This window comes from Struthio camelus, chromosome 1 (genome assembly GCF_040807025.1).
Source record: "Struthio camelus isolate bStrCam1 chromosome 1, bStrCam1.hap1, whole genome shotgun sequence".
NCBI lineage: Eukaryota > Metazoa > Chordata > Aves > Struthioniformes > Struthionidae > Struthio > Struthio camelus.
Window position 1 is genome coordinate 49,748,614 of NC_090942.1, and position 16,236 is coordinate 49,764,849.

Below are 16,236 nucleotides of genomic sequence, written 5' to 3' on the forward strand. Positions count from 1 at the left end.
AACTGAACACGGTACCGTACACTTCAGATGCAGCCATGACAGGCTGCAAGTTTGAAGAATCTAGCACAAAGTATGACAGATGATCAGGCTTAGTTTAATTGAATTTTCAATTTACAGTGAGTTAATGGACAAGTTTCCTTGCCTGAAGATTATTTCAAATCTTTTCATTGTTTGATTAGCTTTTTTTTTTTTTTCAAATCAGAAAGGAAGCTAAAGTTACAGAATTTGTAACTAAATGTTTTGGAATAAAGTTAGATAGAATAAAAGCAATACAACTTCACTTTGTGAACAGTGCAGGTCCCAAGTTGATTTTGGTATAAGCTTTTCAAACTGCAATTTGAAGGCTGAAACCACCTGCTCACATCCCCCTTCTCTGCCCAAACCCCACACAGTTCCCTGACCAACTACAGGTACTGAGGATTCATTAATGAACTGATATAAAGCAAGCAAGGCTAAGTAGGAGTAAATGACTCCTCTGTCCAACACTTTCATCAGGATACAGTTTCCCTTCTGGTACCATCCCATTCAATTCTCAATATCTCTTGAAAGTTCAACTTTTAAGTAACTTGAATAATTCTCTAAGAAGGTATGGTTCCAATCCAAAAGCTCCTCTGTTGTATAAGTGGGGAGAAATTCTAGAGTAAACAACAACAACTGACTGTTACAAAACAGTAAGTCCAGTTTTAAGAGATTTTAACACATTCAAGGCAATATATTTCAAGCTGAGAGAAGCATCTCGTGAGTAGCACTTCCATACAGGATGCACTGAATTCCTTGGTAAGTAAATATAAATGGACTTCCAGGTGAAGGAATGAAGCTGAAAGGTCAAACAGATCTGAAGCACTGACCTCAAAAGAGCTAAGATATACCAAATGCCTCACTAAGTCCACTCACAAAAGCAACACGCTACCAAATTGTTGTAATGTACAGTGCTTGTGTAAGTCCTAGATTCTGACTGTGTTCTTTGACCTCTAGAAATAGCAGGGGATTCCCCTCTACCACCACCTTCAAGAGCACTTTCACAAAAAAGTCAAAGCTACACAAGTCCATATTTTTATAGTACAACTAGATAGCTAGGTCCCATTGACAACAGAAACCATTAAAGTAAGGAGGGGTGTCCTACTGTGACTATCAATACAGAGAGAACAGGAAATAAGTCTTAATGTGTTTGAGAAGATAAGGGTTACAACAGCAGCTAGTGCTTTACTATTCTCATCGCAAGAAAACTGAGCGCACTCTTAAGGAATTGACTTAGTTACATGAGCTCTAAACCAAGTACAGCACATTGCATAAACTGTCCTGGCACTTACTAAAAAAAATTAGTGGTGCCATTGTGCCAAACTGAATGTTTACAATGCCTTCATTGGGCATGTTGCATCTCTCATTCTTCCCACTGTGCCACTGATTTTTGTGGTAAACTGAAATGCAACTGGCTCATGAGACCAGTTTTCTCTTGCTTCCAGATGGTAAGGTATATCATGAGCAGTAACAGAGAATAATTTTTGGCTCAACTAAACAGCTGTGATTATCGCAGGAATATAAGCATATCCACAATAAAGGCTTGATTCATATGCAGACTGCATACTAAACAAATGGTTTGAATCATGACACAGAACACTCGCATGAACTCAAGACTCTGAAGGAGTCCAGCCATGAAGGCAGAAATCAGACCATCTGCATTTTAAGCTATACTTGAAAGGGAAAAGTTAAGTGTTTTGAAGGCTTTATTTTCAACTTCCTAAGATAATCAGACAAGAGAGGTAACTATAAATAAATAGCATAAGCAAGGAGCAAACAAGACAATTTGTTATCTGTAATTTATACTGTCAACAGGCCTTCCTCATATTAGTACCAGAATAGCAAGGAATGCAATAAGCACTCCAAAACCTCCTAGCCAGATGGCTGCTTAAGAGTTGCAACCTCACTTCACAGGAACATCTGAACTATTTCCTTGGAAACAGCTCTCTGAAGAGAGACACAATGAAGTCACATTTGCTTCTCATTAATACATATTAGTCATCAAAAGCTGTTCTCCTGAAGGGTGTAGCAATAGGTAGTGCTTTTTAACAGGGATTGAAAAATAAATCCCTACTATTGCAGCACTGCATCTACATTGGTCATTTGAAGCAATGAGATGTTGTGGTGCCCATTAGATTCTGCTCAAATGGCAGCATGGTATGAAGTTGCTCTCTAGGCGGTCTTGAATGTTTAATGTTCTTCAGCATACTTAAGGATACAGGTTACTCATTAGCATTTTAAGTAGGAGATGCAATCCTGCACATCCTTAGTGTTAAATATACTTTTCATTTAGTGTTCTTGAGGTATGCACATTTGTGAGCTGAGCCTCTCAATACTACTGCAAGGTAGAGAAATATCTTTTTTGCTAACAGAGGAAAAAGTACAAGAGATAGGTGCTTGTGCAAGCTCACAGAGAAATTTCGGCCAAGCCAAAAAATTATCAGAAGAGGACATTTCTTTAAGACAGCTCCTGAAATTAAGGATCTTCATCCATCCAGCAATCTGAAAGTTTAAAGAAAAAAGAAAACAGTCTTCCCACAAGAGAGAATTATTTACAAAAAAAAAATATTTAACCATCCTCTAGTAAGTTAGAGAAGGAGGTTAAACATGTAACGTTTAGGATGTAATGCAATTAGGATGGAAAATTATTTCAACAATAGTTGGATATTGATGGTTAATATCTATAACTGTTCTACATCTTCAGATCCCAGAACTTAAGCCTACATACATGAGTAATTGAATCTCTAGCCTTTAAAGAAAGGAAGGCTGAAACTGAAATGCCACTTAGAGCACAATATAAAGAGGACAGAATTAAGGTGAAACAAAAACTTCGTTCTCACTGATGGCTTATGAACTGCTGCCAGAAGAACCTAGAGAGGAAAAAAATATCATTCAGGTTTGAATGAAAGTTTCACCATTTAATGCATAAGCCTTTTTTCTGTTTATATTAGCTGATTAAATCTTTCTTCTCCCTTGTACACATTCAAGAAGCCTTGATTCGCCACCTGAGTCCTGATGTTGAGAAAGTTGTGTTTAGTAAAAAAGATCCAACAAAGGCAGAGATTCAGAAGTTCCTTGTGGGCTACAAAGAAAATGCATTTAGTGCTCCATGTCCTAAGTACATTCATTTTTTAAAAAATATTTGTTTCCATCTACTTATTTGAAATATCATTTGTTCTTCCACCTACTTATTTTACCTTTTAAAGTATCGTGTGCTGTAGTGCAAGACAGCTACTTTTGCTGGCCTAACCCCATGATTATCAAGTATTCACTTATTTAACATAAGTCATCCTAAGAGGCATATACTCGAAAATTTACAACAGTTTTCCTGTTTTTCCTTTAAACATCCCTCTGCACATGAATGGATGAAGGCACAGGATGTGCAGGCTCACAGCTTTCATGTTAAAATCTTTTGTTGCAACTGTTCCACCTGTTCTCAGCCCTCTAAGAAAAAAGTCTTGAGGACTCCACTTTGTGCAAAAGCTTTATGAAAAGCCTGAACGATGATTTTTGAGTACTAAGGAGAAAGTGAGAAACGTTAGGTATATGAATTAGGAAATGTTAATTTCATGCACTTTAGGAACACACACTCACACCCCACAGTAGTAGAAGCAGTAGTAGAGGAAAACACTACATGTGTAGGGGTAGAAATATTTGTTACATCATGGTGCTGGCTGGCGATGGAGGGTTGCCGCCTTAGAGCCCCCTGAATGGTACTTCCACTCTGGAAAGCATTCACTACATCCATCTGCAAGGAATCAGAGATTGTGACAGCTTGCTCAGCAAGAGAGAGAGAGAACAAGAGAAAGGACCATCTCAACTATAACACACAAAGAAAAAAGGCACTTTTCATAGAGCAGATACACAGGCAAGATTTGCATTTAGAGCTGAAGAAAACAGAGGACCCTAAGGGAATATACATCCATCCATACCCCCTTTTGAGAGTCTCAGCCACACCATCTAGAACGGCCATCTTAGTCAAGGGATTGGGGATGAGGGAAATCTTTTCCTCTCCAGAACACCCAGTGTCCTACCTTTTCCAAGACCATACCTGAGTTTGTATCCTGTTCAGGCCCCTAAACCACAAGATCTGACCACGACGTAATTCTCTCTCAGCATGATCAATCTCTTCTACATCTTCTGCTAATTCTTCTTCAGGAATCTCTTCCTTTTGCGTTCCATGACCAGCTTCTTTAAGGAATTTCAGACGGCTAGTTGGAATTGTTGAAATCAGCTAACAGTGAATGAAAATATGAATCAGGATTTTTTTTTTTGTTTTAAACTTAAAACAAACAGAATACTAGACTTCAGGCTTAACAAAATATCCTGTTCTTGATTAGCAAAGCTGAAAGACAAATGATAAAAATAGAATGAGTGCATTAACATAGAGCAAGCACTTCAACCAAATAGCTGCAAAGCTGGGAGTTTCCTTACCATCTCAACAGTAGTGTGAAGTTAAACTTGGATTACAAACCTAAATAACAAGAGTTTGTACCTGCTAGGTACACAAAATTCCACTGTAGGATTACTTGACTACGCGAGGAAGGAGCAGTGCTAAAGCTAAAAGAACCATTAATTCTGTAGATTGTGTCTGTATCTAGCAGTGCTACTAGACAGTTACTACAGAGCTTTCAGAGCTTCAGTTTGATCAAAGTGTGAACTGCTCCTTAATTGAGAGCTACAGCATTTCATTACAAGTAGCCACAGCTAATTCAGAAATACAGAACGGACACACATTCTTTTGTCACCTGGAAGATATCAATCCTTTTGGAAGATGAGTGATGCTTCCAGAACCATTATCCTAAAATATTAATTTGCTACTTGTTGGACATTCATTCATCTAGCCCAAACTAAACAAAGCTGTATGGCTGTTCCAGCTTTCCCTACCCTCAGGGCTCTTCTGGTGAACTGTGTAGCTAAGAGTCATCTTCTGATACATTCCATCTAGCAGATCCAGTTCAGTTCCAAGCCTGCTTTCCTTGTGCCTCACAAAACTAGAAGGCTGTTTCAGCAGCTGCAGAGGAAAGACTGCTCCAAAAGCAAGAGGAACTGTCCTTCAGGCTGAAACTGCTACTATGCAGTGCTCACACATGAACAGTATCCCAAGAAAGGAGAAACAAGTTTATACTATTCTCAAAAAGCAAAAACTCTTCTACCTTAATGAGATGGTGAAGCAGCATGAACTACATCAGGGAAGCTCTACCCCTGCAAGACACTTTGGGTCAAAGGTGTTTCAAGTCATCTTGATTCTCTTCTGGGCTACCTTTAAACCTCATCAGAATGACTTCATTTGATTTCTTTAAATAATTTATTTTCCAGAGAACCTTACTCCTAAAAAGCTTATACTGACTGTTAGAATATGCATCTATGTGTTACTCTGACTGTTTCATATTGAAAATTGAAGCTTTCTTTGCAAGATGGAAGAGAAGGGAAGGAAGAGAAGTCATACTGGAAATCTCATCATGTGCTATGAAAAGTTTAGACAAATATGCTGTTAAATAAAAACTAGGTACCTCTAAAGTTTTATGTAAAAAGCTTGTGGCTTACAAGCACCATTGTGCATGCAATAGTAATGAAAGCCTGAAGAAAATTCAAATTACAGTTGCCTAATAGTTGGAAGAGCTTTCCAATTATTTCATAATTATGAAAGTGAAGACATTTAAGAAGCTCCAGGAAGAATTCCAAGAAGTTTAAATAAAAATACAACCAAGTAGAACAATTGTGATTCTCAAGGAAAACATTACATATAAGTTAAATATATTTAAACAATAGTACCTTAATTGCATCTGTATTCTTACAGAAGTTTTTCTAATATTTATCTGGCTAAAGATATAATTTCATATTTAAGGGGTAACTACAGCTGTTTCTAGTTAAAAGTTACTAAATATATACCAGCCAGAGCATCCAGTTACAAAATATAACTAATCAATCAAGTCAGAGTAAGGATTATCCAACTAAAGGACTTATTGAACTAGACAATTTTAAGTAGTATTTACTTTTAAGCTCCGTATCTACATATGGTCCGCTTGAAAGAGGAGGTTTTCTGAGAACTGACAAAAACACATTACACAGAAAATACAAACAAAGCAATGCAAGTAAATATTTAGCATTTTGAAAAAAGTAGTTTACCTGGCCCCAGAGTAGTGTTCCCATGCCCAGGAAAATGGACCACAGCCACTGTTCAACCGAGAGTTCTGAGCAACTAAAAGGCTTCCCACCAAACTGCACAATAATTATCTGTGAAGAGGAGCATCATTGTCAACATACAATGAATCAGTGATCTCTTACCAGAAAATTCCTTCATGCTTCAACATCACTGTAGACAGAATTCTAAATAAAATTCATACAATTGTCCATTTTATTAAGCATACTCTACTACTGTCTCAACAGTTCAAGCTACTTCTTAACCAAAACGATATTCTCTTGCTTTTCAGTATTTCAAGAACCATTAAATAGTTTAGTTATTCTTCAAACATTATGTTCAGAAAAGCCTGCTGGCCACCATTCTTCATGCTTACAGTTTTTCCTTCAGTTGACATTTACAGCATGTAATGCAACAAATTTACAGTGATTAGTTATCATACAAATGCCCATCTCAGAACCAAGTTAAGTAATAAACTTCTACTGTTAACGAATCTTAGCTCCACAAGAAATAAAGATTTCTGAAATAGCCCAAAAGAACATTAATATACATTCTGCCAGCGTTAAATGCAAGACTGTAGATGTCATGCTTATGATTGCTTACGTTGCAAGACTTTGGGGAAAAAACAAATCTCAAAAAGTAAATTAAATAAGCTCTTAATACCTTATTTATTACAAGAAGCTGTACAGGCCCTGATGAGCAAGGTATCCCACTGCATAGGAATTATATGCATGAAAGTCTGTGCCCTGAAGAATCAACAATTCAAGTAGCAGGGCAAGTGTGAAAAGAAGACAATATTGACCATTATTAAGTAGGACACCTGTGAGCTGGAAAGCCCAAAAATATCTGTTATTTTGTTAAAACACAATAAATCACTTTAAGACAACTGAAGAGTTACTTGACATTCAGTCAACACAAACCTAGCTGCAGTCAGGAGCAATTTCTGCATATTTGCTTTTGTTGCACAACAACAGCCTGCTATATATGCAATCCTAAAAATAAAAGTAGCTTTTGAGAGAGTATAAGCTAAAGCAAACTACAACTGGGAGAAGAAGAAAGTGAACTAACTTTACAAGAAGCAAAGGTGCATACATCTGCATTGCTTGAATGGTTATGACCTTGGTCAACTTTACGGAATTCCAAACTTTAAGAGGCTTAAGTTGGGATATCTCTTCATAAATCTAGAATAACTTAAGTCAAAATGGGGGAAAAGTTCTGTAAAAAATGCAGTATACTAATTTGTTGGTTATTTCATTGCACCTTTAATGATAAATTAAACTTTAGGGCCAGTTAGAAGGTAAAGCTACCTCATATAAACTATATTTGTTTAGATACAGCTTTGACCTGGTATTTGTAAATATCAGTAGGTTAAATTGATCAATTTCAGATAATTCATCTTGTTAATTAATACTGAGTTAAATAACTAGCTCTTACAAATCTTCCTATATACAAAAAAAGAAGGTCCCTAGATACCAGTGGTTATTCAGATCAAATTAAGAACTAAGGCAGCAGCATCTATATAAATAACTGATTTCTGAAAGAGGACGACAAAAATCAATACCTAAGCTTGAGTTTCTAAAGTTTATTCATGTTTCTAGTCTCATTAAGAAAATAAGAGAAGTTATGCAGTGTGATTTTTCTACAGTTCTGTAGGAAAAAAAAAAAAAAAAAAAAAAAAAATCGGCTTTTGTTCAGATGCACAGGCAGATATTATGGGCCAGAGTCCTAACTTTGAATATGCAACTTCATTACATTCTGCAGTAAGACTAGAACACTAAGATCAGACTGAGGGACTGGAGAATTCTAAGAGACAGACAAGTATTTCTACACTTCTACTGATTTGCGAGGCCTTACCAGAAAGCCCTATCAAGCAGCACTTCCACGTGATTTCTAGGAGTTTAATGTGAAAAATCTTCAGTATCAAACTTACAGAAAAGAAACATCTGACGCTAGTTGTTAGTATTTTGAAGGTAAGCAAGTACAGCAGCATATGAAGCACATTCCCCCGTCTGCCCCCTCCAAAGCCTTCAGTTACTTACCTGCACAACAAATGTCCCCAGAACAATAGTACAGAAGATTGCATTGTTAAAGATTCCTTCAAAAACATTTCTTTCACCATGAATTTTTCGGGCATTAATTTCATTAAAAAGCTGCATCATCACAAATGTGTTAAATACAATAGTATAGTGCTCTGAAGGAGGAGCATGGAGAGGTGCATTTCTTCCACTATCGATATCAAAAATTTTCTCACCTGTGTAAAAGAAACATTTAACAACAGCATAATTGGTAAGATTTTATACACATAGACAGAACAGACATCTCCATAAAGCTATCATCATAACTTTGTACAAACTTCAGTATTCTTACCAGCAAACAGGAGTGTAAAGACCACCACAAGTTGGTAGAACGCGTGTCCCAAAATATTCTTCATCATTGTACGAGAAATCAAAGGTTTGTTTCTACCATAAGGCTTTCGCAACAAGAGAGCTTCAGTGGGTGGTTCTGTTGCCAGGGCAAGAGAAGCTAACGTGTCCATTATGAGATTTACCCACAGCATCTGCACAGCTTTAAGTGGAGAATCCTATAAAGATAGATACAGAAACCCTCCAATCTAAGTGAACAAATTGCAGCTATTAAAGGCATTTATTAAACACGGGCATGTTTTGAAGAGCATTATGTTCTTTGGGCTAGTATTCAACCAGAAGCTTGAATTCAAGAGTTAATCAGTGAAGGCATTTTCAACCTTTACTAGTGGAAACAATCCACACCAGTACGTACTTGTGTTATGCATGCTCCCGTGAAAGCAACAATTACTGCTACTACATTGACAGTAAGCTGGAACTGAAGAAATTTTGAGATACTGTCATATACGTTTCGTCCCCACATAACTGCTTTAACAATACTTGTGAAGTTGTCATCTGTAAGGATAATATCAGAAGCTTCTTTAGCTACATCTGTTCCAGCAATACCCTGGTAGAAAAAGAAAGAAACACACTATGAGATTTAACAGGATGCACTGACTTAGAGAGCAAAAGCTATTATGCTGGCTACCTGACTGTTCCTTGCTACAAAAGGCTATATAACACCTTGCTAGCTGCAAATTTTACATCCAGACTGATAAATCAAATACAATATTGAAAGACTGCTGTCAGCCTTTCAATCATCGTGGTGAGTCTGCTGTATTTTTAAAATCCAAAAGAACTGTAGGCAATGAGATTCACACACCACAAAATATAAACAAGCTGAAGAACCTCATTTGGCATTGAGTAAATCAAAATGCTAGCAGTTCTGAGCACATTAAAGCAAAGTTCTAATCCAGTTAATGTTGGGGAGGAGGGGAGAGTAAAAAAATTCTGAGCATGCCTCCTCTTAGTTTTATTTGAAGAGCCAACATATACCAAGATAATATGGTTTAAAAAGCCCACAGCACCAAGTTCAAAATTTAGAGAAAAGGTGACAGCTCAAGAGATAGCAATTTTTTGGCTTGTTAATAGATATGGGTTAGCAGTACTCTGAAAGGAAGTGCTGGTTGCAAGTGGGTTATAAAACATTTTAGAGCCCTTGTAAAAATCTAGCTCTACAGGTGGCTATTTCTGAGGTTCATCTTTTTAAATTTTTTTAAATCTCCAAGGATCAGGTTTGAGAAGTAAAATGAAGTTTTATATCCTTTAAAGAAAGTAGCAGTAATAAAAGCAGGCAGATTATCTAGACAGCATATGAGCTCTCCCAAAGAAAGGTTACTGAACTCGATCAAACCAACGACCACCAGATGGTGCAGTACTACCGTTTAGTCCATGCCTAAGCAGTCTGCTATATGGATTTCAGCAGTAGAGCAAGATGTGATGCACATCTCCAAACTTTTTTTGCAGAAAAGCTTTGACATTAAACAGTAGACTACGTATGCCATTAAGTTTTAAGCAGCTGTAGCCTCCTACAGTATCTAAACAGTTTGTTATGTCTAGTATGCACTTCTCTAGGATAGCTTTTTGAAATACTGTAAGCAAAATATTTAACTTCAATAATAAATTTAGTGATCTTTATTCTTAATTCATTATTTTGCTAAGAAAATGAGTCACCTGCACAGCTATACGTACAACTTAAAGGTGCATTTATAACATCTACAATATGCTATTTAAGTAATATTAGATAAGCAGTCAGAGAAATGAGCTTCTTACACAGATAAACATAGATGGCATCTGCAGGAAGCACCTACATTCTGGAAGATGAAAATAAATATCCTCTGATAGTGCTAACTACAGCAGCTAATCAACAGCAGAAAACAGGCATTTATTATAACAAGACTGTTACAATCCAAAAAACATTTCATGTGTAGCTGTCAAATTTGGAAGTTACGCTTTTGAAAAAAGCTCCCCAAGAATGGCACAAAAGCTCTTCCTTTCCTCATTTTTTCACTCCAAAGATAAGTATCCGAGTCAGCACATCTGTATGCGTTCTAGGAAGAGTGGAGCTTTTGCTTCTTAAAAAAAAAAAAAAAAAAAAAAGACTTACTAAAAAGCCTGAAAAAGACAAAAGTGACCTGCTGGCACCAAACTATCATAGCACCTTCTCATCTTAAGGCTGAGGAGGAATCTTGAGGCAAGAGGAAATTCTAGAAATATACCTTCAGTGCTTGGAAAGAGACAGAAGATAACCGAAGCCTACATACTTAAGGCATCCCTCCATCTAGTATTAATGCTTTAAAACTGTTTGCTTGAATTGATAGGATCAATCTGTTTCAAGTATGATCATGCCAGGCACTTACTATCACTTATTCTAGGAATCTGCATACCATAAGAAGCCAGTATTGCTAGTTTTTCCTTTATTTTCATAGACATATAGATTTTAAACCAGATTTGAGTAAAAACTTCAGTCTGGTTTACAAACAAATGTTGCAAGCGATCAGGTTTTGTAAGGCACTCGCTTTATAGCTGCTGTTTGCCAAACACTTGTTGAAAAAGCGCGAAGTAGAAGATGATCTTGTCTGTAGAATAAATACAGAATGAAGCAAAGACATTTCTCAAAAAAGCCAGTAAGTGTTGCCTGTAGGAGAGATGTTTATTATTAAAATGTGTGTGTCTTTTTAATAAGAGTTATCTGAAAAGGAATTGAAGTTTTGTCCTCCCATTCCTTCAGGTCAGGCCAGAAAGCACAAAGTAACATTAGATTCCCAAAAATTGCTATACACTGCTTAGGACTTTGCAATAAATTAGTACTTAACACAGTAATGATTAACAACAAGGTAAGCCTAGAATATGCTGTTTATCCCCAGCTATTAATGGGCCCTGTCTAACACCTAAGTTTGGCTACTGTTTCAAAGGTTGTTTGAGAATTTTGAGAAAGCTACATAATCTAAGAAGCCATCCAGGCAAATGCTAGTCTTAGATTGCTGTAAAATCCTCTGACTTCAGAGTTCTATAGGGGGTGTTCCTTAGTGCAGCCTGCAAAAAACATTTTAAACATCAAGTGGTAGTTTCTCTAATGATAATCTCCCTGTCTCATTATTTAATGAGAGACAGACAAATACATACAAGACTTGCATCGGATGCATTTGTAAGTCTTACTGAAAGTCAACGCAGTATGCTTTTTATCACACAGTCATTTTACCATATGCTGATCAGATCTCATTTCTGAAATCTTAGACTACAGTATCAGTATAATCTTGCTACACTTTGCAACAAACCTTTCTATAAAAGGTTTTGATTTACAACTGATTGGGCATCTGTGATTTTAAGTTTTATTCAATGGCAAATGCCACAAACACATTTTTCATCAAATAAAGACAAGATTAAGTTGGAAGACTGAGGAGGGAAAGAGAGCAGTGAGAAGTGAGAGGAACGTTGACTCAATTACATTAAATTAGTTGTATATTAGGCCACTAAAAAAGTAATGTTGTTCAATCTTCTTTTAAGTGATTTGATAATCTGTTTTAGCAAAATAGGGCTTAAACTACTGAAGATAAGTCATATGAGTCATACCATAGCAAATCCAACATCTGCCTTCTTCAGTGCTGGACCATCATTGGTACCATCACCAGTCACTGCTACAACTTGCCTCTGTTCAAAGATCGTGCTGTCAATTATACCTAAAATAAAACAACATCTCAGTGTTATAGTTCAATATTGACAACACAGCACAGATTAAAGCTAAGAAAGCACAGATTAAAGCTAAGAGAAAAGCCTAGTTTCATCTTCCTCAGAGTCACCAAGAAATCACAACAGATAGTTCAGGTTGATTTCATTTCTCAAGTAGTAAAAATTGGTTGCCAAGTGATGACTCCCTCATGGGCGTTTCCCATTGCTAATGATCCTGAATATCTTCTAGGAGCAGAATTTTACCTAGAAGCTCAAATAAGGATAGAAATTTTATATAAGTAGTTTTGAGAGGCAAAAAAAAAAAAAAAGTCTAAGGTTTGTGAAAGAAGATATTTACCTTTTACTAGTGTGTGTTTGTCAGTAGGAGATGATCTTGCAAGAACACGAAGCTTTGGCCAAATTTTATCTATTCGCTCTTGTTCTATCTGCAAAAACAGCAATGGTTATATTTTGCAGTTAGGAGCCTGAATAAAGATATCTGCTCATCTACTTTAAGTAGCCAATGTGCTTACCTCTCCTTTTTCATTGCGTATTCTCCTATTGAAGTCTTTGCCTTCTAAACACAGAAAGTCTTCACCAGGATTCAGAATACCACATTTTAATGCAATAGCACGAGCAGTATTAATGTTATCACCAGTGACCATACGTACAGTTATGCCTGCACGCTGACATTTTTTTATTGCATCGGGTACCTATGTGCAAAAATAAAATAAAATCCCAGGCTTACGATTGCACATTAGCTAAATAAATCTAGATATGTCAGTGAAAGGAAAGTCTTTGGCTCAAACCAAGATCTCCACCCTTCCCCCCTCCCCGCCCCCGCAAGTGTTCTATTTCAAAAATCAGTGTAGTTTGTTATAAGAGTTAAGTAGCTTACCTTAATCCTTCCCATGAAAACCCACAAACTTGTATTCTGACAAGTTTGTTGTTGTTGTTTTTCCTTCCCATCCCCGCCCCCCTTTTTTTCTTTAAATGAAGAGTCATTTTTCAAATACTGCAGTGCTAGAAAATTAATATTACACACCTGCAAGAAGCCTCATGATACATTAGGCTGCAATATTCAAAGGTGTTTTACAGTTATGCCATGAAGTATTGGCTTCTCATTTATGATTATGTGAAATAAGAGGAGCAGTTGTGAGCCATAAGTTCTAGCCTCTCACTCTTAGTATGAAGACATGCTAACATGGATTAGATTGCAGTCCCACCTATATGCATTGCAAAAACTGTCACTGTTCTTAAGAAATACCGCCCTCCAAAGACCTCAACTACAGTCCAAACTCCTTCCCTCAGTTCTTGTACTGAAGAATGACAATCCCTCCTCTCTGTCACTCCCCATGAAAAGCTGGCAACAAGTAAAATGGCTAGTATTATCCTCAACAATAGTCCTAATATTTCTAGTGGTTTAAAAAAAAAAAATGCACTCACCACACAAGCTGTTCCATCTACTCAAGATGCTGCTTAGTAAATGTCTTAAGTCATTAGTTTGTACAGAGCTTCAGTAACCCAGCATAAGTGACATTAAGACGTTTTAATCTGCTTTTATAGCTTCATTAACTTTTCCCCTCCCCTCAGTAAATTAGATTTTCGTTAACTATGCTTTAGACTTAGAATAGCAATTCAGTTTCTTGCACTCTGAGTAACAACATGAATAAAAATCTGCTTAACTCTACCTCAGGTCTCACAGGATCTTCAATCCCAACAACAGCAATGCATGTCAGACCAGTAACAATATCATTTTCGTTGTCCCATTCTGGCTCCGGTTCCCCTGCTGGGAAGTCTCTGAATGCTAGACAGATGGTTCTCAGTCCTTCAGAAGCCATAGGCTCTATTACAGTTTTTACAATATCATCACGGTCCCTAGGTCTGAATGCCTTTGGTTCTCCATTAGCACTCAGTATTTTGAAGCACCTGGAAAAAAAAAAAAAAAAAAAAAAACCAAAAACCCACCAAGGTTTAAGTTGCTATCAGTTTTTTTTTTTTAAACCAGAAGTTCAAACCTGTTGTGGAAAACAGCTTATTAGTCAATCCCAGTAAGTTTCCACAAACTTTGTTTTCACTGTACTCTCCCTAAGAAAGCCAGTAGCAGCAGTTTAAAGGTAATCTTCTGCATATGCACTTACTCACTTCCTAATTGCAAAACACTCCAGCTGTAGAACATTAACTGAGCAAATGGGTCATCCTAGGATGAAAAAACGCCCAATGAACTTAGGAGACAACGTTACTCACCTCCCAAAAGTATCTATTTCTCTATTGCCTGTAAACAGATCTGTGCTGATTGAGTTAGTCAACCTTGTTTCAAGTTCAACAAAATAACCTCACCTTGTTAACAGTTATACAGATCTCAGTACAGCATGTTTCCTAGCACATTAAATACAGTGCATAGATAGCTATAAGTACTGAAAGCAAACTCCGGTACTATGATGAGCCAATGCTATCTTTAAAGTAAAGTTTGCATTAAAAAAAATCTAAGTTTAGACTTTATAACTTCAGAAAGCATTTTAGCATAAAGTTTTCAATGTGAAGCATTAAATGAAAAACAAATATTTTATCTGATGTTAAATAGTTTTATATGAGACTAGAGTCAAGACTCTGTACTCTAGCATTCTAGTACATGCTTCTCTTGTTACACATTTCTTCATATCAGATATCACTGCTTTCACAGAAAACATACATGCTTTATCAATATTGGTGCCATAAGTATGACACTACCAGATATTTTGAACAGTGAATTTGATTTGCCAATCTGTGTCCTTAGCAAAGTTCTTCCATAGAAAATAGCATTTACTTTAAAAATACTATTAATATGGCCCTGAAAAAGATACTCGGCTGTACAGGACAATTTAAACTATCAAGCTCAAATCTTGCAGATCTGCTAGACAACTGCTATTAAATTTAAGTATCTAGTTCAAGGGCTTGAATTCTCAGATGCAACAGCAGATTAAAAAGTTTCTACCTCAGCCAGGAAATGAAGATGAGGCAAGCCCTTAATTAAAAGTTCAGAATTTTCATCATAACTGAAATTTGAAGTCCATCCTAATTTCCTGATTTGGGTCATCTGTTCAGATGTCAGCACCCACTGAGGCTATCCCATGTTACCTCCAATTATAGTGCTCATGATGAATTCAAAGCACTCTAAGATGACTAAATGGAAGTCATAAGCTTTATGTAAAGACTTAATTTAAACTCACTTCAGGTATTTGACTCAAAGCTTGAAGATAAGTCAGAAGAGATTCTTCCCTCTGTTTAATAAGTTTTGCAGCACTTATTGTTAGTTTACCATTAGTGATGCATATACTTTATTCTTGAGCATTGAAAGTCATGCATGTGCTGGTAAAAAAGGGGCAGCCCAGCTGGCAAGCCAAGTTGCAAGCTCTGAGATTAATTTTGCACACTGAATAGGTTGTGGGTAAAGGAAGTGGCTTATGATGCTAAGATGTTTTTCCCAGCTGGTAGAGATTTTTAAGTAGTTTTAGAATTTCAGCTATTCCAATAGTATCCAAGTTCTTCCAGGTTTTCTTGTTCTTTCCCAGGTGCCTTTATTTAATTTGTTTTCTCATCTCAATTGTCAAGCCAAGTGGACCACATGAGTCCAGGCTGAATGAGTTCTAGTATCTTGTACAGTTTTCAGTTGCTCAACAAGAAAATCTGACACAAAATACTTCTTACAGTAGAATTACTGCAAGTGTAGGCATATTTATTCACTGAAGAGACTTCACTTGAAATCTAGCTATGGAAAAAAAAATGCATCTAAATCTAAGTCCTGCATCAGAAAGAACAAGAGTCCTTGAAAGGCTGACTTTTTGCTGTTGACACTAGATCAATGGGAAAAGGAGAACAAGATTTAATCTTTAGTGTATCAGTACTTCCTTCGACAGTGGTTTGGGCAGCTAGTAGCAAGCAAAAGGTACACTGAACTGACAAACATTACCTGAGTGCTACTCATAGACTGGAAATACTCTAACTACAGGACTGAAGACAGACTGG

The 16,236-nt window shown here is 36.7% G+C and overlaps 1 protein-coding gene across 16 annotated transcripts in view; it reads right to left on the reverse strand.

The window, feature by feature from the left end:
• Nucleotides 1-16,236, reverse strand: part of ATP2B1 (ATPase plasma membrane Ca2+ transporting 1) — a 65,619-nt gene that overhangs the window by 3,602 nt on the left and 45,781 nt on the right. For 14 of the 16 annotated variants that reach the window (XM_068936988.1, XM_068936998.1, XM_068937069.1 and 11 more), the window contains 9 exons: nt 13,923-14,160; nt 12,765-12,944; nt 12,590-12,677; nt 12,136-12,242; nt 8,939-9,130; nt 8,528-8,741; nt 8,200-8,411; nt 6,148-6,255; nt 4,070-4,252 (listed from right to left, as the gene is read on the reverse strand). In XM_068936988.1, the coding sequence (XP_068793089.1) occupies nt 4,070-4,252; nt 6,148-6,255; nt 8,200-8,411; nt 8,528-8,741; nt 8,939-9,130; nt 12,136-12,242; nt 12,590-12,677; nt 12,765-12,944; nt 13,923-14,160 (1,522 nt within the window). Of the gene's footprint in view, nt 1-3,612; nt 3,767-4,069; nt 4,253-6,147; nt 6,256-8,199; nt 8,412-8,527; nt 8,742-8,938; nt 9,131-12,135; nt 12,243-12,589; nt 12,678-12,764; nt 12,945-13,922; nt 14,161-16,236 lie in introns of all 16 variants that reach the window. The other 2 variants (XM_068937087.1, XM_068937079.1) reach the window with 1 other exon arrangement.